This window comes from Rhopilema esculentum, chromosome 21 (genome assembly GCF_057945365.1).
Source record: "Rhopilema esculentum isolate cy_ngs chromosome 21, ASM5794536v1, whole genome shotgun sequence".
Taxonomy (NCBI): Eukaryota; Metazoa; Cnidaria; class Scyphozoa; order Rhizostomeae; family Rhizostomatidae; genus Rhopilema; species Rhopilema esculentum.
The window spans coordinates 1,301,643-1,324,595 of NC_142835.1; the positions used below are offsets into that span (position 1 = coordinate 1,301,643).

The window sequence follows — 22,953 nt, forward strand, 5'->3', positions numbered from 1 at the left end:
TTAAAATGTTTCCAACTTTTCTGGCTTCTTTTGAGCTCGGGAAGGGGAAAATCCGTCACAATAGGCATGCTTGCATGCGTCTAAACTTTACTGAAAGTGCTTGCTTTTTATAGAAGTAAATATGCATAGGCAACTTACAAAACACCGCCCTTGACGGAAACTGTTGACCCTTGCTCCCAGTCAATTGACACAGAATAGAGAGAGGCTATTGAGGACACTTAATAATGTGCAAATGATTATGTCGATAGAGAAGTTTAATAGATGAACTGACTCACCATTTTGTGGCAAGTTTGCTCTGCACGTGTGACCTAAGACGATGCTTCTACTTTGATATCTTCCAATTCAAGGGCTTCATGCGATTGGTCAACGCTGATACGAAGCTACTATGTCTCTTACACCTCTTACATAGATGTCTCCCAAACCTTTATCTTAGTTTGTCGAACTGAGCCAAAAGTTTGGCCCTACACTTGATAACTGGCATCACAAGCCTTGATATAACTGTGCCTCTAACAGTGCCATGAAAACAACACGGCTGTCAATCATCAAAACGGGCACAAAACCCTATTTACTGTGACTTGGTCCCTATGGAAAATTTCTATTGTTTCAAAGTAGACGAGAAAGGCACGAATTCCGGTTTTTCCCAATGTGATATTGAATCATCGAAAGATGCCAATTTCTTGTAGTTCAAATGAAAGGTAGTGAGTGCTGCAGAACGTCGTGGGACGGTTATGCATTTTTCGGGCTTATTGTTCTTGCACAGAGTTTGCAAAGCTCCTATAAAAGTAGTCTGTAATTAACCCAGCTTACTTGAATTCTCGTCGAGAAACATGTTAATTTAAATTTCTTGGACGTATGGAAATCCTATCTTTTTCCTAAAAATTCCCCAAAAGTCCAGGCCTTGGTGCAAACATCGTATACTATATGCAACATTAAAATTGTCCTCGGATTAAAAAATTGATGCAAAGCTACCGCAACTACATTGATATAGAAACTTTTTGACGATCAAACTTTTTTTGTTAGAAAATTTAAAAACATAAAGTGCAAGCTTTTTACAGACAGTCAAGATCTGAACCAGTGGAGGATGTTGTCTTGAAATTCTAAGAACTTTATCAGTCTCTTAAGCATTTTCGATGCTTTGTAAAGTTAGTTCCCTTGAAATCTCGTTGCTTTCGATGGATGGTACTACGACTTCGCTTCTTACACGTGCTCCATTATGACGGAGCTTCTAAGATCCCCACCAATACTGCACTTGCCACGTCTCAATTTTTTCAAAAATACCGCAAAATCTGAACTTTGTGATGTGCTGAATATCCTCCAATCCAACCCAATTTTTCTCCAGTCTTTTAGTTTTCTCCTTTTCTACTGTTTTACAAGTATTTTTAAAGAACAAGAAATAATTGCAAAATTGTCACATTTCTTGATCGAAGTTGCTTTTCAGAAACTTTCATGTCAGAAGGTTTTTCATTTTTAAGGTTAGCAGCCAGTTGGACTATGAGCTGGTCAGATTAACTGAGGCGTTTAAGGCAGGCAGAGCTTGTAATTTGGTTGTCAGCAAATCAGCAACAAAGAGAAGTGCATAGAAAGACAAACTGTTTAAAGAGATAGAAAATATCATTAATGGAATATCTAAAAATATCAATTGAGCTTCTTATTCTCTCAACTCTCCAAGAAAATCTTCTAGTGGACATGGAAGTCGCCATTAAGGCACTGGTAGAGTTCATCACAGCCTAGTCAATTTAGCAGCACAATTTCTTGGAGCAGTGACTACTTTAATATTGCTCTGGGAGTAAGGATGGTGATGATGTTGTCATTTCTTTTCTTTTGAACCCCTGAGGGTTTTTTGCAACACATAGGCATCTGCTGGCTCAATACGTTTGTAATAATTCTGTTTGGTCTCAATGATTTCAAAACCAAAGTTTCTATAAAATTCAATGGCACCATCATTGCTCACTTGAACATGCCTATAAATTAATCATGTTAACTTCATTTAAACACATTAAATACTTGAAATTTGCTAGAGTAACAATTTCATGTCAAGGAAATTTAAAAGTTTAAAATCAACAAAGGGAGGATTTGTAAAGTATGTAGGCTCATATACACTACAGAGAGGTGGGATAAGACGTTTCACAAAAATACAATACCGTACAGGGGAGGTACAAAGAAGAACATTTCATATATTTTCAAAATACTTTTTGACATTGAGTTTCTGTAGAATTAACAAATAAGGGCCTTTCCTATACTTTTGCCACACAAAAAATGGTAAAGAATTTGATCAAATAATAATAATAATAATAATAATACCCAAGAAAATAGAAGGAAATTTAAAAAAGCAGCATAACAAATGTGTTTTTCTAAGAAAAAAAGCCATGAAAAACCACTTTAAGGAGGCAACAAAAAATGGTACACTTTCCGAAAAAGAATTTTGGGATCTCGTAAAACCTTTTCTTTCAAATGAAGGTGGACTAATAAGTAGCGATATTTCTCATGAGAAAAACGACACTGTTATAGAAAATGATCAGAAACCGACAGAGATCTTTAATGATTACTGTGTAAACATAGTTGAGAATCCAGCAGTAAGAAGCCTGTTAACCTCGCTAATGATACTGGAATATCTGATGACCGCCAAATTGTTCGATTAATGCTGGGCAAAAGTATAAAAACCACTATAGCAGTCGGACTGCAGGTTATGCTTATGACTTTTGCACCTGAATTAAGTATAAAAACCACTATAGCATCCTAGCTATCATTCAAAATCAAAGTATCAAACACATTTTTGTTTCATGAAGTTAACAATCAAGAAGTTATGGAACTATTAAAATCCCTGGATGGAAAGAAATCTACTGGAGAGGATCAGATACCGCCGAAGCTCGTATCTCTAGCTTCTAATGAACTCTCAGCCGCATTAACTATTGCAATAAACTGCAGCATTCAAAATATTAGATTCCCAAACGATGCAAAAAAGGCAGTGGTCTGCCCTGTAGATAAGGGGGAGCCAAATCGTACAGTGGAAAGGAATTTCCGTTCAGTTAGTATTCTTAACACCTTTTCTAAGCTACATGAAAAAGTCCTTGAGCAACAACTGACTCAACACTTAGATAACACACTTTTTGTTTTTATTGCGGCCTACAGACAAGCATATAGCAACCCGCATGTCTTAATATGGCTGACAGAAGACTGGAGGTCTAGCCTTGATAATGACTACCTTGTAGGAGCAGTCCTGATGGATTTTTCCAAAGCATTGATTGCATTCCACATGACTTGATATTGTATTGGTATGCACATGGTTTCGAGAAAGATGCACTTGTCCTAACCTATTCGTTTCTTAAGTGACGAAAACAAAGCGTTCAGATAAATAATATATACAGTTCTTTTCTAGAGGTCATATCTGGTGTACCCCAAGAATCTGTTCTAGGCCCAATCCTGTTTACTTTTTATATAAATGATTTATTCCTTTTCATAAAAGAGGTGACTCTCTATAATTATGCTGATGATAGTACTCTCGCTTATTTATCCGAAAGCATGTGCAGTTTTGTTCTAGCCAGATTAACGCAGATGCTTTAATCTGGCTAGAACAAAATGAAATGATTGCCAAACCTTAAAAAATCCATGCTATATTGCTCAGAGAAAAAATATATCATCAGGAGCAGAAAACAACACACAGCATGGAGTAGGAGTGATGATAAAAATAGAACTATTACTTGAATTCAAAAAAGGAGAGTGACATTACCAGATAGAAAACTTGATCAAATAGGGACATTTAGTACAGATTCATTGACCAAAAGTAGCATGAAAACTCTCTGGCACACTTACAGGTAAATGCTGTCAAAATTGGTGTCCTTTTCACAAATTTTTAGCACATGCTCAACCATTTTTGTACCTTATTGAGAAAAAGTTAAAAAGAAACAGTGTAAAAAAATAGATGATAGCTTTAGCTTAAAATTGATAAAAATTTTATTATGAAAATGAATGAGCAATAATTAACTGGTGGGAAATATCACTCTCATCAATTTACATACCATTACAAGTAACTCAATTAATTTACTAGTCACTGAAGAAAAATATATAATAAATCTTTGAAAGACAAATTAATGGTAAATTTCCAGATTTATTCAAATTATTGACTTTCTAACATAGAGAGGAAAACTTACCAATACCAAGTCTTCTGTACGGAGCAAGACAACCAAGGGTCATTATATAAAGCCTCCTTGCATTATCAGACTTGTCAACACGACAACAGACTGCTCCAACAACAATGTCATTGTAGTAAGCTTTATGAGAAGCCAAAATAATATAATTATTAGCAGTTCAAAGAAACATTACTACATGTTAGTAATCACAACCAAGCTCTTAAGATTAAAAAGACTTCTTGAAAAAGGATGGCATTACCGAAGGCACATATCAAATGTAGGTTCCCTTTAAGAGGAGAAAATACGTAAGAAAGAGGTTTTCTTACTTTGTGCTTCATTGATTTTCTTAAATCCTAGAGAAATTGCTTATCTTCAGTAAGGGAATGGCCTTAAAATTGGAATTTTTCCTTTAATGAGCAGTAATACATTAAAAGAAGATTTTACCTACCTAATTTTGCTAACTCGCCCACTTCAAGAACATCTTTGTAAAACTAAAATAAAAAGAGATTGATGCATTTGCATATAAAAAATATCTCAAAGCAAACAAACATAATTTAACATTACTTTGGGTAAAAATGGGAAAAAATTCAACATTGTAGATCAATAGGAATGAACATTTTTTTTAAAATCTTGTTTTCACTTTGAAATAGCTTACTCTCCTTAATGCATACAAAAAGGCAGGCAACAATACCTAAAATTAATACTTATGTAATTTAAAAAATTTATGCTTACAATAGTTTTTTGCCTTTGAAGTATGAATTAGAAATTTCCTTAACAACATTTAAATTATAATCCCAACAGGAACAGAATCATATTGCCTTCTTAAATTATCAAATAAAAAAACATTATCCAATAAGTAATTTAAAAACCTTTTAATATGGATCTACAAATTGTCAATCAACAAAAACAAAATATGCTATTAACAAACCTTGTCATTATATGACACTGGAAATACAACTGAATTGAGCTTTTTTAACTGCTTGATATTGTGTGGAGTTATGTCACCAAGGTCTATTCGTCCCATCCTAGAAGACAAAAAAACCATCCTAGAAGACGAGAAGATGGTTCATCTGGGTGATATGTGAAGTGTGGCTGGAAAATCAACTGTCATAAACCATTGCAAAAAACTCAGATCAGCAGTGTTGTGACAATGACAATTGATAAGTGTATCTGGGTCAGAGTAAAGCCAACAATAGAAAGGCAGCTGCTTTCTTCTGTTACAGGATTGACTGACCTGACTAGGCTTTGAGGAATTTTAAAGGCACAGTACACAACAAAAGTCTAACATGTGCATTACAAACTCTCTTTAGCAAACTGGTATTTATGGAAACTATGAAGCAATTACTATGAAGCAAAAGCTAAGATAAATAACATAAATAATTATTTCTTCTCTTTTAATTTTCATCCTGTCGCAACAAGAAACAGTGATTCTTTCAGGACATCTGCCGAAAACGCATGTCAAAGTTCTATTTTATTGAATTTCTGAATTGTGACCACAAAACCTAAAAGAACACCACACAAAACACTTCTAAATCAGTTGAATATTTCTAAAATAAAGTGAGGTATGGCGAATGAAAGATGTGAAATTTGACAACAGATTACTGTTGTTTTGACTCTGTTCATAAAGTTATGAACAGAGACTATGAACAGAAACCAAATTACAGAGGTTTTATGGGGAACAAGCCTATATTCAATTGGCCATATCTCAGCCAATTGGTAACAAAGTTAACTGATTTTGAACATTTACAAGTAATTTATGGTGTTTTTGGGGTATTGGATCCAAATTCAAAAATTATAAAAATAGATTTTTGTTAAGTCATCACTCAAGAACTTTATGGTACAAAACATTTAGATGGTAATCTTTGATTGATATTTTATGATGTTGAAGGGACATGAAACCAGGGCATGGGTTGCAAAAGAGGGTTGAGTCAGAACTATTTGGCTGCAAAATTGTAAAAAATACCATGCACTTTGACCATTGGCATAAAATTCCTGAATAAATAGAAGCTTGTTTCTGATCCTATGTTTAATTTTTTGAACGATATTTTTTTAATTTCAACTACTTCAAAAATTACACATAACTAAATATCTTATGGAATTGGCATTGAAATCAGTTCATTATAAATTTCAACTCTTTATTTAGTGAGTTCCTAATGTGGTTGGGTGTATCTGTAGTGACCATTGTCTAAACGTAATCATGTCCTCCATTGTGTCACTGTCATTAACACTTTCCGTTGTCTTCGTATCCACATAACATAATAAACAACACATTTGCAGCGTCTCCTCATTTTATGTGCATACGTAGTTAGTCAGTAAATTCATAAAGACGCAACGGTCACGCAACATCATCTCTTCTGCACGTTAAACTAGATCATAAAACGACAGCATGCCCATAAAAGAACTTACAAAGGAATTAATATAGGAACCATTCATCACCCACAATCATTACTATATATCTAAGTTGAATTTTGACCCCTTGCTGAACCCTATCTGGACCATGGAGAGGTGCTAAACTATCCCCCTTTCATGTTTCTATCCACAGGTAAAATTGAAGCAGAGAGACACTGTTACGCATCAACGCATCAATGACTTTTTGAAAAATTATCCTCTGATATCATGATGCAATTTTCAACATTAAATCTAGTTGACAGTTGCCAAAGCAACTTGCTTTTGAAAAGTACTTTTTAGACAATATGAAATGCTCTTTAGCTTCATTCTCTAAAATAATAATTTCATGAAACTTCTTCCATGGATAAAATGAATCATGAGACATGTTTTGCTGTTGTTAGAAATAATTACAAAACTATTTTTAGAAATTTTTGAAAGTCAGCAAAATTTTGTTTTATTTACTAAATAATATGCTTGTTTAGACTGATCAAAGTAGGATTTTAGAAGGAATGATATTTGTAGCTAGAATTTGATCATATTTGACAATTCTCATCATAAAGATGCATACTTTTTACTGTGTATGCACAAACTTTATTGTTTGTTGTGAATTACATCATAGTTTTTAATAGGTTCTTTTTGTTTGGCTTTCGCAAAACCTACATTGTTGTTTAAAGTGAAATTATGCTCAATTATGCCAAATTTATGATGTCATCCTGATATAATTATTGATTTGATTGACATGAAAATTTTTGAATCATCACTTTAGAAAAAGAGATAGCCATGTCCAAATCTAAAGTTCCTATTGCTAACCAGTCAGGAAATATGAAGGGGGCTAAATTAGGTTGGTCCAGATAAAGTTAAGAATAAAAAGAAGAAGGCTTGGTGTTTCTGCAAAATACTGAGCATCATTCATTGATGTTTACTGGCAAAATAGTTTTTTTCAATCTACATAAGAAGAGGAAAATCAATTTGTTTATCTTTCATTTCTGATTGTCTAAAATACAACAAGTATTGGCAACCAGGTTTGAAGCAATTCCAGTGCCACCTCATTAATGGTGCATAGCTTTTGTCAGAAATATGAATATTTTAAGCCTTTGCCCGTGCTTAAACCTTTACCCTAAGGTATGCCATGGTGATCTACTATAGCTAGTTTATGGTGAGAACCAGGAGAGGGTTTAACACCCATTTTTAAGATTCAGTTTTAACTTAGAAATAAAGATAAAAAAACATTTTTTTGCATAAAGGCCTTACAGTTTAAAAATCTCAATTTTATATCAGTATAAAGCATTACTATAAGATAATGATTGACTTCTTCAACTTTTCAGTTATCAGACTGCGGTTAGGCAATGGGTTTCCTTCAACCTTTGTGGTGTAACATGGTTTTACATGGGTTTCAATGCTTGACTACCATGGTTGAAAACATGGTCTGGCTATGGTTCAGCTATTGTCAAACATGGTTCTGTCATGGCCATTTCAAGGGGCCTTCCAGTTAAAACATGAATGTACTCTAGCTCTAGGAAATGAAATTCCAGGCGTACGACAAGGAACTGATGATAAAAATACTGGGTTACATAAAAGACAAGCCTACACTCATTTTTTATAAGAAACTGGCTATAAGAAATAAGTACTGGACAGTCAGAAAAAATTAAGAAACTCCAGTACTTGAAGCAAAAAAATTCAGAAACTATTAAATCATGATAACACTGAGAACAATGAAATTTTGTAAAATCCAATAACATAGTTGCCCTGTTGGCCTATAATTCAAGACACAAGGGATAAAAATATACTTCCCACATCTAAATACAGCATCAGAACGGAAGTGAATATCTTAATGTGATAAAAAGGTCACAGACATTTTATAACATCGTTCATGACATCATAATTAAGAAACTCTTAAAGGAGAACTGACACACAAAAATAAGTGTGGCTAAAACGGTAGTTTGCTTAAATGCCTATGATGCCCTTAACGGAACTGCAAGATATTCATTATTAATGTAACATTCTATGATTTTTTTCAATGTTTCCAACGCATAAACTGTATCGTCATATTATAGAAAGGCGGGTTAAAAGGTGCACTTGTGCGGATTATATGCCATTTTCACCAGGTGTGAAAGGTTCTGGGAACTGATAAGTTACCTGGCAGTCGAAAAATCTGGAGTTACGAAATAGGCTCTTAGCTCTTAGTCAAAGAAAATGCTGTTTAGTTGTCATAGGAATATCAACTGGCGCATTACCTTTCTTTTGCAAACAGTTTTGATTTGGGTGGGGGATGGTCTTTTTGCAAGACTTGGTTATTCCCTAGTATCTCAACCCCTGTTAAAATGCAATAATCAAGTTCAGTAAAATTGTTTTTAGGCACACTCGCAGCTCCCATCAACCAAGGTTTTTTCTTGCATCCATAATCCTGCACCCAAAGCAGGTTGCAGGACCGCTTTTATCGCCGTCTCCATTAGATTTTGTTTGTCTTTTGGCTATTACTTCAACCCCACCTCCCCCATGTTGTGATCTTATTTGTAATTATAAAAATAAAAACTTTGAAGAAACGGTATAAGTTTTCAAACAAAGTCAACTCCTTTTTTCATAAGCTTAGAGGTTCTTTCAATGTTTCAAAGCATGCTGGTTTATTTCAAAAACATCATGGCATAAAAATATATTTTATGTGGATATTAGCCTCCTAGCAGACAGGTAGCTAGGATTTTCTAGCTTCTTTATACTTATAAATGAAATGCCTAACAATTTTTTGTCTTTTCTCCGTGGACTATTTTAAAAAAAAACACGAAACTTCATTTGTACTTTCACCGTTTCGGTGAAAGCATTTACAACAGCAGTGTTAACATGTCACTTGTGACGTCAACAGAGAATTTCAACAACTCCTGGCGATAATCTTGTTTCCGCTTTGGGAAATTCCCAAGTCCTGGCTGTGACGTATTGACGGATAAAAGTGCAAGTATCAGAAAAACGGCGAATCTAAGAAGAAAACTTTTTCCAGATTTGAAGTCAGCGACAAATTTTGCATAGAATAAGCCAAAGTTTTTTTTGTGTGTCAGTTCTCCTTTAAGAAACAATGAGTATCAAAATTTCCAGAACATTAAGAAACTGGAGTGACTCAACATAGACCTTTGTTTCTTATAAAAAAATGAGTGTACTGCTTCAACTGAAGGAAAGTGTAACTACTTTAATTTTCTTCAATCAAATGTATACCAAAGATAAATAATTATACATAAATGGATTTATTTCCTCTTAATTTCATATTATTTTATATATCTATTCAATTTTTTATATTTCTGATATTTGCTGATTACTATTGATTTTGCTAAATTTTTACTAAATTCTTCCATATTAAATTAAACAATATAATGATATTATTTGTACACAATTTATGGAGAAGCTGGTTAGATAGCTCTTTAAGAGATTTTTCTGTTTTTCCCTCAACACTTTATAAGTTCTTTTATAAAATTCCAATTAATAATTATAGTATTAGCCACTATAATAAGCTGCTATATATTGTTGAAGATGGAGGTTTGAGATTGAGTTGAAATGCTAGAGAAACCTGTCATTTATTCAATCATCCTTGATTTATCACTAACTCATTTGCTTGCCAACAGACAACTCTCCTTGTCACTGACAAATATGCTGATCAAACTATCATATTATTTCATAGGAAATATTTTTTACTATCATTTACAATTTATATTAGCGACAATGCCTGCTAATTTCTAATAACATGTACGCATCAAGAAATAAAGGAAATGGTAAAAATGTATAGTACCTGTCCCACAAATATTGATTTCCATTAAGTCAGCTTGTATTTATTAACCTTGATGCACATTTTAAGCATCACATCCTTACCTGGTCATAATGCACTTTCTTCAAAATGGCCAAGAGGAAACGCACTTGCTGGCCAGAAACCACTAACGACGGTAGACCCTTCTCTCACTGTGATCGCCTGGAAACCAACCAATACAGCCCTTGTACTTGAAAAATCAATAAAAACGTTCTTTCTACCGATATACTATCTGCAGCAAAGAACAGAAGTTTTCTGAAATCCCTGCAAACTTGAGTTCCCCACGATAGCTAGGCCAGTTTCGTGATCGTTATTTGAAGTACATGCATTGCGAGTTGCACGCGAGATTCCCGCCATAACTTGAGTTTCAGGGGGTATACCATAATAAGGGCGGGCACGAATTAAAGGGGATTTTATATGATGCCGTTTGGTGGCATTTGTGAATCTAATAAATTTGTGGTGTTGTGATTTCAATTTCGTGGTGCTATATTAAATCGACCATTGTGGATAATTTTTCAGAGCATGTCGTAACCGTTGGGAAAAACAAAAAGAAATCAGAACAGTCAACTCTCCCGGTTCCGCCGGGAGACCCAAGGTTTTGCTTGCTGTCTCCCTCTCGGCCTCATGACTGCATAGGCGTTCTTCATGAGAACAGTTTTGGAGATCCAGATAAGAATATGAAATAAAGCCAGGATAATGCGAGAGTTGAATTTCAGAGTGGGAAATGGAAACTCGTGCACCTTTGACATTTCGAGCCAGTTTTTACTGCATTTCTATTGTTTGTATCCTTATTAGGTAAAATCACAACACCCTCTATAACCCGTAAAAATTTTCTGTCTATGCCGATGCCAACAATTAAGTTTTTACAGTAAAATTATAACACTCTACAAAAAATTACCAGTATTTAAATTTGGGGGTGTTGTCTTTTTTTTCAAAAATAAATACTGAGGGGTTTGAAAGGCTTTAAATAGAGGGGGTAAGTTTATTTCGTAGAAAATGAAAGCTGTAAATTACTTTTGCAATTTGGAGTTTCATGTGAATATAAAATAATGAGTGAAGAAGAGGAGCAACAAATTTTGAATTTGCATGCTGTTTTACCCTTTCATATAGTGATGAACACCGAATGTTGCAACTAAACCCACTATAGAAAATTGATTTGAGCCTCGCTTTTATCCTATGTGTCCCCCTAGTTTCTTGTTATTTTGCTTCCTATTTAGCTCTGGTGGGCCCTGTCCTTTAAGGACCCATAATGCTAAAGAATAATAATTCTTAAATCCTTAATACCATAATAAAAATTAATTTCACTTAATTTTCACTTTAATTTCGGAAGATACCAAATGCAAGCAAGCAGAAATTGTTCGTTTTATTGACGAAAATTGAAAAAGAATGGAACTAAAGACGGAAACTAACGAGTAGTTTCATTTAATGCATTTAAGAATTTCTGCAATAGTAGCAATTCGAAATAAGCATTTATTATAGCGTGCTTCTTAATACATTCTAGGGTAGATAACACAAGATCCTGTTTGAGGGCTTTTTCATCAAATTTTGGCAGTTTTGAATTCTTATTCAATCGAACTCGTTGGTCGCAGACTGAGAATAGAAATAAGCGTATTTGAAAATAGAACTATTAATTTATATGTAACCATAGTTATATATTCAGCTATGCTTCAAAAGCGACAAATACACTCAAAATATGAAAATACAAAAACACGAATATTGCTCATATACTCCAAATTTTCAGGCAACTTTAACAGTATTAAAATTTATTCAGATGGCTAAATAGGATTTCTTTATTCTTAAGTAATACATAATCGGCAAAAGAACTGAGTGGGGCTCTTTTGCCGAGAGAGGCTGAGTGGGGATGAAAGAGCAAGTGCAAAAAGTTTAAAGGGTATCACTTAATAACCCCACTTTTTGGCCTTGGTTTACATTCTCGGAATCAGATATAATTTCTTAAGGGCACTTGCATTGGACCGTATCGACAGTGGTCTTCTTCGAAATGAATGTCAAAGAATACGGACACCCGGCTGTCAATCGACTCACCAGGTCCAGCGAAGACACGCAGATCTGTAATAGTACCTACAAGAACAAGCGTCTCGGTAGGTAGATATAACCAGTAAGCAAGCATACTTCCATTTCGCTCAAAGCAGGGATTTCTGCCTACTGGTTGTTTTATTTAAATTGTCACAAAATCATTCATTTATCGATGCAGGACTGACGTTTGCCATAAGTCCAAAAAGGACCTATCAAAGCGTTCTTACTTCGTTAGTGCGCTTGAGTTCAGAATCGCATATCAGGTGATTTTTTCTATCGATGTTCAGAATCTTAAGACTAGCCGAGTGAGTATTGTCGCGCAATTTTATCTCACTCTTGTAGGCCGACATAACAAAAACGGGTAAAGAATGTCTACTTTCATAGTCACCAAGAGTGGTTATCATTTATTTCTGAAAATTCTCAAATATTTTTTGACAAAGGCAATGGATGCCTCATTTTAAATATTTTGGCCTTTCAACATATTTGCTTATAAGTAACCACGACTAAAAAGTTGCACCTGGAAATAGCTCAACATAAAATCGGGTGCATTAACTTCTCAAATATATATATTCACAGCGAGTATTACTAAAACTGCATTGGTCCTCATCTGGCTCTCTTTCGGGTCTAACAGCAAGCGCGTGACGTGGCTCTTTATGGCTTTATAAAAGTCACGATAGGGCAGAAACTTCGGTAAAGGCAACATTAAATGGAGAAGCATTATTTCACATCAAGTTAATCACCTTCAGTCAGCCCTTGATTTGTAAAAAAATAACAATTTGCCAAATATGTCGTTTTATATGTCTCTCCTTATCAGTGTTAAAATATTAGCCTATGCTTTTTGAACTATAACCTAAACGAAATATGAGGCTAATTATAGACTTTTAAAAAGTCTCTCGTTCAGGTTAAAATATGTCTTTGGTAAAGTGATAGCAAAATACATATGTTTCAAAAATGCAACACGATTCAAATCTCCAGCTCGTCTTTCAAAGACCTGACGAGCTCTTTTGGCGAAATGTCTTCTCCCAACATATCATTGACCAACTGCTGTGATGGTATTCCTCCTCCATGGGCGAGCATCACTCTCCTGTATCGCTCACCTGAAGATCTGGAAAAGGGATCTTCTTTGAAGAATCGTCCCCATATAAGTGCAGCTACAGCTTTTGACCATAGGTAGGAGTAGTACCTTGCTCCGTAGCTGTGGAAATGGCTGAAACGAAGTTGCCAGGCTGTTCCTAAGCCAAAAGGTCAAACGTCTCAGTAATGTCGAAGGCGATAATAGCAAAGATCAAAGTAGCACGAGGCAACAACAATTAAATATAAAGTCTACATGATTTCCTTCGACATAAAAAAAGGATTCTCAAGATGGCGCAAAGTGATTCATAACTGCATTTTAAAGCCAAGCAGCTGCAAATGGGCAGAGAAGCGATTTAACAAGACATATATAAATTTTGTTGGTCATACTATTTTCTTATAGGTGTATAAAAGAATGGACCTAAAGGATATAAAACAATTGCACAATTCTTGAACAAAACAAACCTCCTTTTACCAACTTTACTGCAACATTCAAAAGTATAATTATAACAAAACACAGTAGACTTTCGAAATCACAAATAAAAAATGTTTAGAATGCAGCATTCGCGAGCAAATTCCTCTTGCTAAGATAAATCTTTCATTTAGACTTCTCTCCGAACAAGTAGTATGAGTGAGAAAGGAGAAAAAGGTTTTAGAAACTGAAGAGCAGAAACATATCCTTAGAAACATGGCCAATAACATCTACCTTTAATGTGGCTTTTTTGCTAGTTTGAGTTGGCTTGATGTATTGTTAGCGTAGGCAGTGGCGTAGCGTGAGCGCAGAACTTAGGCATGCGGTAACATATAATACACGGCTATGTTGAATGAATGTAATCGTAATTTCAACTTCTTAAGAATACAAGCGGTAATTAATGATAATCGTGATAATAAATTTTTATTTTGAAAATAGCAAATTATTTTTACTCTAATTCTAATTAATCAAGGTGTCTGTTCTCTGCATCAGAGGCTCTGTCACAGGTTGGAAAGTGAAGGGACCCAAGGAAAAATTGTCACCCATGCGAAAAGTTTTTGAAAAAAGGTCAATTGTTTTGCAAAATTTTTTAGAATAACTTCTAGTGCTAAAACCGTTTCGCAAAAGATCTTATTCATATTCATATTTGTCAAGAAAAGGCAGCACCTAAAGCCCACCTAATGTAAAATTTTTTTATGCTATAATGCCTCTGGGGATTCCTGCAAGGAGGAACTCTCCACATTGCGAAATTGTGAAACACACTACAGAGCCTAAGCGAACAGGAGCAAAAGTTTCTGCTCATTTTCTATCCTCATAGTTAACAAAGATGACAAAAATTAGCTGTGAGAGTTGCTAGAATTGAAGATGCTTTCATGTGTCATGGTTTCAGAAAGTTGTTCCCTGCAAATCATCAACTATTTGGCAAGGCTTGCGCTCAGGTCTACCGCATGCCCTGGCCCGTAAATTCTGATTATACTGGCAAGCCTTTTGACTTGAATTACGGAATGCGGATCATGACAAATAGACTTTACACAAAGTAAAGAAAGGAAAATAATTAGATTTGAAATGAGGTATCACGCAAAGAATATTCGCAAAAAGCAGCTTATAGGCAGAAAAATGTTGTGGATTATCAAATATTTGGGAATGTTTGCGTTCAGGCCGACCGCAAGCACCAGTCTGGAAAATTCTAACTTCTCTCAGAAGCTTTTCTCGAGCTGCACTGAAGCTGCGCTGGAGCATCGCATGTTTCTCTTATTTTAGACAGACAAAAAGATAGCTTGATGTGGAAGGGCTTCAATTTTTCAGATTTTTCGAATTTCACAATTTTAAGCGGTCTGTTTACATGGAAAAATAGCCAATTGGCATGTTTGCGCTGCATGCTGCTCATGACCAGAAAGAGAAGCAGTTTATTGCGGAAAATGTTATGCATTGACTTTAACACTACAACGTATCTATTACCGGTAGAAGTGTTGCAATAATTTTTGAATTTGCCAAGGCTTTTTACGCTTGCGCCCCAAGCGTAGCATACATAGACGCTACGCCACTGAGCGTGGGCTGTCAAATTCCGCTTAACATTGATAGGTTTCTTGCCACGTAAAATAAAGTACAAATAGTCTGTAAGGACTCTTCGGAAGAATAGCAAAGATTCCTTTCATGGTAAAAGCAAAATTAAAAAATGGCTAAGATACCTTGGACATATGGAATAGGGAAATAATCTTTTTGGAGCTGTGCCAGTACTTCAGTGGTTGAACTACCCAGTGGATGCTTGCCATGGTACACTTGGTCAATAAGAGCGTAAAAAGCTTGCGTGGTTGTCTCCAATGACGTAAACATCGATTTTGACAGATGTAGCTTATGAATGAAGTCATCTGACAATGACTGGCCTGTCTCATAATGCTTGGCAAACCGTTTAAGTACTCTTGGGTCAAGCGCAAATGATTCCATCAAAACAGACGGCACCTCCGCGAAGTCGGTCGAGCATCGTGTTCCAGTCACATGTTGATATTTTGTACGGGCTAACATGGAATGCATTGCATGGCCCATCTCGTGAAACAGGTTCTCGACCATACCGATCGTGAGCAATGGTGGCAGAGAGTTCGTGGGTGAAGGAAAGTTGCACACAAGGCAAACCACTGGCAACTGATAGGAACCGTCCTTCAGTTCTTTCCCACCTAGAAAATTATTTTTTTTATAGTGAGAGAGACCAGTAGATAAAAAAGCTGTGAATGCTTGCAAGCCGGCAAAAGTCTGAATTTTCATTATCAATGTTTGCCTGTTTGCTGACGCCATTACAGAAAATAACACTGTTGGTTAATTGGTTGATAAGTTGGTTGGGCTTGTTAGTTTGGGGTGGTCGGTTGTAGAGGTTGGTCGGTCAGTCACATTGGGTTTGCTGGTCTGCTTATTGGTTAGCTAGCTGGTTGACAGGGGGGCTCAGTCCAGTTAAGACTGCGCCTATGGTGTCTATTCCTGGGTTTGTTCGATCGGTGTAGCCAATGAAAGGGCCTCTCATGCCGAAACTTGCCTTCCCATTTGTATTTGGTAATCTTATAAAAATCAACCTGCTGATTACGTGTATCTTATTTGTTTTGAGACGTTGTGTGACAGTATTTGAGCTACAAGGGCTTGAAATTCGACAAGTAAATTTATTTACGAGAAAAGAAATTTTCGGTTTGGTGACAGTGCTATGTAATCTGACATCACAGTGTATTTCTAAAATGTCTCAATTTGTACGGCTCAGCAAGTCACACATTCCGACTTTAAGGGTGGTATTCACGAAAAAAAAATTTAAGAATCATTCTATTGTAACCCAGTCATTGTTCAGTTTTTTTCTCAGAAAGGAGGATATTTTAGAATTTACAACTTAATGAAAAATTAGAATTATGCAACAAAAACAGATTAATAATACAACCTTTGAGATGCTAAGAGATTTTGTTCTAGCCCTGTTCCAGGCTTTCATTTCAAGCAAAAAATGTCTGTGTCAATTCTGTTTTCTTTTTCAAAAATTAATCGCAACGCTATTGTTCGAGTCAGACAACATCAAGAAAGATTTGAAAGATCTTAATCTAAACATTGAATTCATTGCTGACACAGCTGTTTAGTGCCATGAAATTAAGCCCACATATCTTATATGAAGCAGACGAGCAGCAGAAAATGGAAAAAATGACGTTAAAGCGATTTTGACGCTGATGAGCCTATGTGTGGCACTGTACCTAAATTGTTCATATTTTTTTACAAAAAATATGAAATTGTTGCAATCTAGTCTAAATAAGACACATTTGGTCTTTTTGACAACAATAAGAAATACTTGATTACATGGTTAAGTATCACGCTTAGGCCTCTTAAAGGGATACTCCACACCATTGAAGTGAGATTGATATCAAAGAAGAATCTGTTTAAACACTGAAAGATCCCTTTATTTTGGTAATTAGATTGTAGTGGGATTTTTTTGGCAAGTTACTTCTCTGCAAAAAAGTTACAAATAAGTACAATAGATTTGTGAAAAATGCATATAAGACAAGTGAAATACCTCTAATTGTGAAGTGACAGTCTTGGCCAATTTTCCCAGGACGACTGAAAAAGTCACAATAAATGTAACCAAGTGTTCCCTCATCTTCATGCCTGACCTCCAGCTTCTGAATTTCATCAGCCCACACCTCACCTGGTTCTGCATCCACATTATTGAGCCTCACTCCATAAAGTTCATTGAACAACATGTCAAGGCCTTCCATGCAAGCACCAAGAGACAGATACTCAGAGAGCTTCCTAGCTGAAAGTGTGAAGCTTTGGGAGACAATATGACTGGTGTAATACCTTACATCCCACATGTTCACTGTGTTGCTACTACTAACATCATGCAGCTTCCATTTGGCTATTGTGTCAAGCTCAGTTTGAGTAGAGCTTCTTAAGAGACTTAATGATTCATGCAAAAATGACATAACAGTGTCTGGGCTTTGTGCCATCATTCCTTTCAGAGATCTTTCTGCATAACTTTGAAAGCCAAGAAGGTTAGCTAGCTGGTTCCTACATGATAACAAGTTTTCTAGAACGGCTAAATGGTCATCAGTATGCATGTAAAATGCCTTATATGCTTCTTTTCTTAAAAGACTGTTTGAAGAGTCAGAACAAGGACTGTTAACAATTATTTTATCACCGGATATTCTAAATGGAATTCTTACATCTTGGGGCCAATTCTTCATTGGGTATTTACTTGGCAAAGCTGTGTTATGTGAAAATTCTGCACCAAAGGAAAGAATCTTTTCATGCAGATTGACTGCTTCTTCCCTTTTCCTTTTCTCTAAATGTATTCCACTTTGCTCAAAATCAAACAGAAAAAGATTTCCAACATGCTTTGTTGTGTCATCCATTGCACCAGATACATTTTTATCTTTGAGTGCATGATTAAGTGCTTTGTACAATTCAGTATTGGTATTAAGCTTTTCAACAAAAGCACCTAGTCCCAAACTAGTTTGCTCTGCTGCCTTGGCATACATTTTTGAAGGATGAGTCAAACGAACAAACTCAGCAAGGTCTGCTACTTTGCACAGCTCATCTGAGATTTCATCAAAAATGGCAACAATTCGAGGAGAGTTTTGGTTTTGAATTGCCTCCTGAATCAAATTGCTGCATTTGTTCATAACTGAATCCTTTAGAATTTGAAATCCATCAGGACTTTTAAGCTCCCTAATCCCAAATAAACCAACACCATTGTCATCAAGTTTTCTTGAATTCTCTGAAAAGCATTTGTTGAAAACACCAGCTAAAGTTGTGAGAGTCCTTGGTGTCTGCTGAACCAGACATTTTGGACCCAGAGCTAGCTTCTTGGCCTTTGAAAGCATCATAGTACCCATTGTTTTGCTTCAGCTCAATCACTGTTCAAAAGATAAACATGGTACCCATGCCTCTGAACTCCAAATAAAGATCTGAGAATAAAAACAATATGAGTTGGAAATTAATGAAACTTGAAGTTTTACAATGTCTTATGAGTTAAAGACTTGGATTTTTTGTGTTCAAAATTGTCTGTATATCTTATTTTGGTGGTTTAAAATACACCTTTGGACTTCATTGAGGTTAAAGGCAGTAGAAATTTTGACTTCCATTTTCACTTCAGGCACAGATTTCATGGCTGCTTTCAACAATATCTTGAGTGCACTTGCAATAAGTGCGCATATTTCAGCGTGCACCTAATTTCCCAGTGATTATTGAACTTGTCCATATTTTTTTTCATTTGCCATTATATCCAGTTTATATTAATTTTCTCTTACAGGGATTAGCATCTCTATTATTCAATTTCCTAAAGGTTCAGCAAGCAAAGAAAAAAAATTGGAAAGAATTTTTTAAAGGCCAAAAACATGATAATTCTTTTTTGCTGATCTCAAGCAGGAGGCAACAAGAGCGGGACCAGGGACCTCAAAAAGGGCCTAAAAATGGTAAATCTTTCTGAAGGTTTGCAAGAAGATGACTTTAAAGGCACATCTTTCAGTTTTGCCCTAGGGCTAAGAAACGTCTTGGCAGCCCTGACCTCAAGAGCATGACTCAGTTTGGAATGACATGCTTTTTTCAATCTCTGTTGCAAACAAAATTCAGTTTGGAATGGAATGACAAAGTAATTTTGTGATCTTTAAAAAACTTAAAAATCCATTCAACACCAAAACCACACCCAATCTATGCTCATCACTCGTGTGCGCAATAGTACATTCGTGATTTTACAAAAAATTATCGGGAGTGCAACTGTCATGAAATGAAATCCATACTGGACGAAATAATCGTGTAATAAGTTTTAAGCGAAAAAAGTTTTAAGAATTACCTTCTACATAAGAAAAATTAAGCCTTCACAGTCACTTTTACAGGGAATCCAATTTTTTCAAAAATAAAAATTCAAACTAGCCTAGGTTCAGGTCAGATATGTACGTACATCATTATTAAGGCATGTTACTAATGCACTATTTAGGCCCACCTTACATATCGGTGCAGGAGTTAACAAACAAAAATATTTTCCAAAACATTGAATGCAAGAGATAAACAGGCGATAAACTGGAGGAAAGGTCAAGTAAATCAATGAAATTTTACGTTTATGATGCCAATTTCCTACGACGAATGCCTCAGTGACTTCCACTCAACATACATCACTCTGGTACACAGGAGCAGCAACAACAACAGATTCTTAATCAAACTCGGACTGGTAACATTCTCATAAATATTGCAAAAGTCAATCATTCAGTCTGGCTCAAACACTTTTTAGGCATGAAACAAGAGGTTATTGGTTGGAATTAAAAATTACACTGATATGAAAACAGGGTTGGAGATTTGTCTTGCAGGTAGAGAGGGGTTGGGGGTTGGGAGGAGAGACAAAACCTTCAAAAACCACCCACCACAACTTCCGCCACTATAGAAAACTTGTTTGCACGACATATATTTGATAAAGGCTTGGACACAGAAAACGAGGCTGAAATGACCGTAAACGTGCAAGACCGCTGAAAAGAACTGGCATACTCCAGGTATTCAGGAAAAAATTGCCAGTCACCAGTGATCAGTGTCTGCAACAAGCAAATGCAGAGCCTAGAAAGCGTAGCAGTCACAAATTCAACGAGCGCGAGCAAGGGAAAAACTAAAGTGCCGCACCCTAACTCCGCCCTGGTTTTGTTGTTTTCTCGAAGAAGGTGTTGTGAGTTTATCGGTATTTTATGGAGGAAAGATGGACAGTTTTTAAATTTCGGTTGGAAAAATCAGTATGCATTTATGCTTATGGTACCAAGAAAAGCGCGACAATGCAGTCAAAAGAGAAGGAAAAAACAAAGACAGTACGCGGTGTGTAACACAATACAGTATACAGTTTTTCAAAAGCACGAAATACAACTGATTACAAATTGGCCTAAAGGCAATAACTCTGAAAACAATTTCCAAAATGATTTATGGAACAACTAGGGTTTCCAAACCTAAAGTAAAAATATATATGAAAGATCGAGTAGAAAAATGGGAAATTGTAAGCAAAACGGAATAAAAATTTCTTTAATGCTACATAGATGACGTCAAAATACAATTCTCATAACGAATTGATGCCTAATATCTCGCCTTGCAGCGAAACAGAGATTAAACATTTGTAGCAATATCTAATAATGTCACTTCTGATAGTTACAAAACCAGGCAACGTCAGATAAATCTATAAAGAGCTGCCCTAAACAACTCAATTCCACAGATGCTAATAAATTCATAAAAAAACATGCTCCGTAACATGTTGCTGATTATTCCAAAGCTTAGTAAAGCTTAGTAAATTTGGTTGTAGTGCAACTAGGACCCATCTGATGGCATTAGGATTGCTGTCTGTTTGGGACGATTGTCAAAGGACGTTATAAAGAACAACCCTGAGTTGGGTCAGTGAAGTGGCACAGAATAGGAATATATTCATGTAACCACCGCGAGGCGCACAAAGCGAAATTCCGTAGTCGTTGTTAAGAAAATGGATAACCTATCACGTGTGGATCGCGAAGAATATAACGTTCACGGAAAAACCGACTTAGCAATATCTGATAAATAAGACATGAATTACAATTTGCAATCATTAATAACTGACTGATAAAGAATGAAAATGAGCAAACAATAATTAGCTTTTAATGCACTTAGTCTCTAGTTTTGTTACATAACGATCAGAAAGCCCGGAATTTCCTCACACCATACCAACTTTTCATAGCAATCAAGAAAAACCTATGGCCTTACATGGAATTTGAATTAAATATTCGTTAATAGTTAACGTCGATTAAGTATATTGCCAGAGCCATTAGTTTTTGGTCCTTCTAATGTGTTGGTGTTAAATCCCTTGGTGCATACACGACACCTACTGACTCGAGACGTGAGGTCATGTCCCTTGTTGCCGTGTAGTGTCTCAACTTCTGCTGGTTGGAACATAGCCTGCTTGTTTACGGTTCTAAGCCAGAAGCTAAATTTGTCACTGAAAAAGTCACAGGTTCCACGCTTTCCGTTACACTCTATGAATGGATTTGAACGGAATTTCTCTAAACAAGAGCCAGATGACGTCAGAGACTCACCAGTACCAGTTCCCCCGCTGCCAGTCATCTGCAAAAAACAATTAACAGTTAGACAACCGAGAAGCTTATACGGAAGAGTTTTAGAGCTTCGAATTTCTAAACAAGATACCAAATTCATAGGAGCATATAAATTATAAAACAATTCATATAAACAGATTAAATGTTTTCTTAAAAGAATGTAGAATCACTATAATTTCGCTTAGCTGCAGTTGCAATCAATATTCTTTATTCTTAACTTCGTTCAATCAACTGCGGGATTACCAGAATAATTTTTAGGAGACATTATTTAAGCATTCATAAGTGACCCAGTTGGAGAGGATGTATATTTATACCGTACCATAAGGAAACTGTAGCCAGTCCAAAGACTGCTCCAACCCAATGGACAGTCTGGGTACGTCGTGTCTTGGCTGTGCACAGCCATATGAACAGAGGGAGTTTCGCAGACCACGCAGCGGCTTATAAACGGTGTCACTGCAGAGGAAGACACAGCTGACATCAGCTGAGTGTTCTGTGCAGACAACCAGTACATGAAGTCATTTCTTGAGGCATATCTGCAGTTTTTGTAAATATCGCAGACCACAAATGGCATTGTGTTGAATGACCTGTAAAAGGAAGCTGCTTGTTTAAGCATTTCGACTGATGACATTCAATATAACAATGAATGGCCCGAGGACCAATAATTGTGGCCTGAGAGTAATGCCTTCTCAACAAAATGTTTTAAATCACTTGTCAATTGTAAGTTGTTACACATAACAGGCATTCGTACAAAGAATGGAGCTTTTGGCTTCGTCTTCGAGAGAGAGAGAGAGAGAGAGAGAGAGAGAGAGAGAGAGAGAGAGAGAGAGAGAGAGAGAGAGAGAGAGCGAGACTCGGGAGGGTACCTTAACATGTTTGAAGGTACGGGGACGTGCCATTATTTAAGGGGGTACCTTTTTTCTGAAAAGTGCGGAATTATCGGTATCAGTTTTTGAAATATGTGAAATATGGGTACCATTTGAAAAAACATGCAGAATTATGGGTACCATTTTGGGAAAC

General features: G+C 35.9%; 3 protein-coding genes across 4 annotated transcripts in view; all 3 read right to left on the reverse strand.

The window, feature by feature from the left end:
* Nucleotides 1-1,592: 1,592 nt before the first annotated feature.
* LOC135684604 (N-alpha-acetyltransferase 50) lies at nt 1,593-10,621 on the reverse strand. Its single transcript, XM_065200238.2, has 6 exons — nt 10,365-10,621; nt 5,056-5,152; nt 4,576-4,618; nt 4,149-4,268; nt 3,811-3,877; nt 1,593-1,961 (listed from the first exon to the last, which is right to left on the reverse strand). Exons 1-6 carry the CDS (start codon nt 10,370-10,372, stop codon nt 1,808-1,810), a joined length of 489 nt encoding a protein of 162 aa, XP_065056310.1. The 5' UTR covers nt 10,373-10,621; the 3' UTR covers nt 1,593-1,807.
* A 1,289-nt stretch (nt 10,622-11,910) lies between these two features.
* Nucleotides 11,911-20,547, reverse strand: LOC135684595 (mitochondrial intermediate peptidase). Its single transcript, XM_065200228.2, has 4 exons — nt 19,946-20,547; nt 17,406-18,798; nt 15,565-16,047; nt 11,911-13,565 (listed from the first exon to the last, which is right to left on the reverse strand). The coding sequence occupies exons 2-4, from the start codon at nt 18,724-18,726 to the stop codon at nt 13,297-13,299; spliced, it is 2,073 nt and encodes a 690-aa protein (XP_065056300.1). The 5' UTR covers nt 18,727-18,798; nt 19,946-20,547; the 3' UTR covers nt 11,911-13,296.
* Nucleotides 20,548-20,688: 141 nt separating this feature from the next.
* LOC135684589 (uncharacterized) overlaps nt 20,689-22,953 on the reverse strand; it is a 43,377-nt gene continuing 41,112 nt past the window's right edge. For both annotated transcript variants that reach the window (XM_065200221.2, XM_065200220.2), the window contains exons 55-56: nt 22,256-22,520; nt 20,689-21,946 (exon numbers count right to left, since the gene is read on the reverse strand). In XM_065200221.2, coding sequence (XP_065056293.2) covers nt 21,620-21,946; nt 22,256-22,520 — 592 coding nt within the window. In that variant the 3' untranslated portion in view covers nt 20,689-21,619. The remainder of the gene's footprint in view (nt 21,947-22,255; nt 22,521-22,953) is intronic.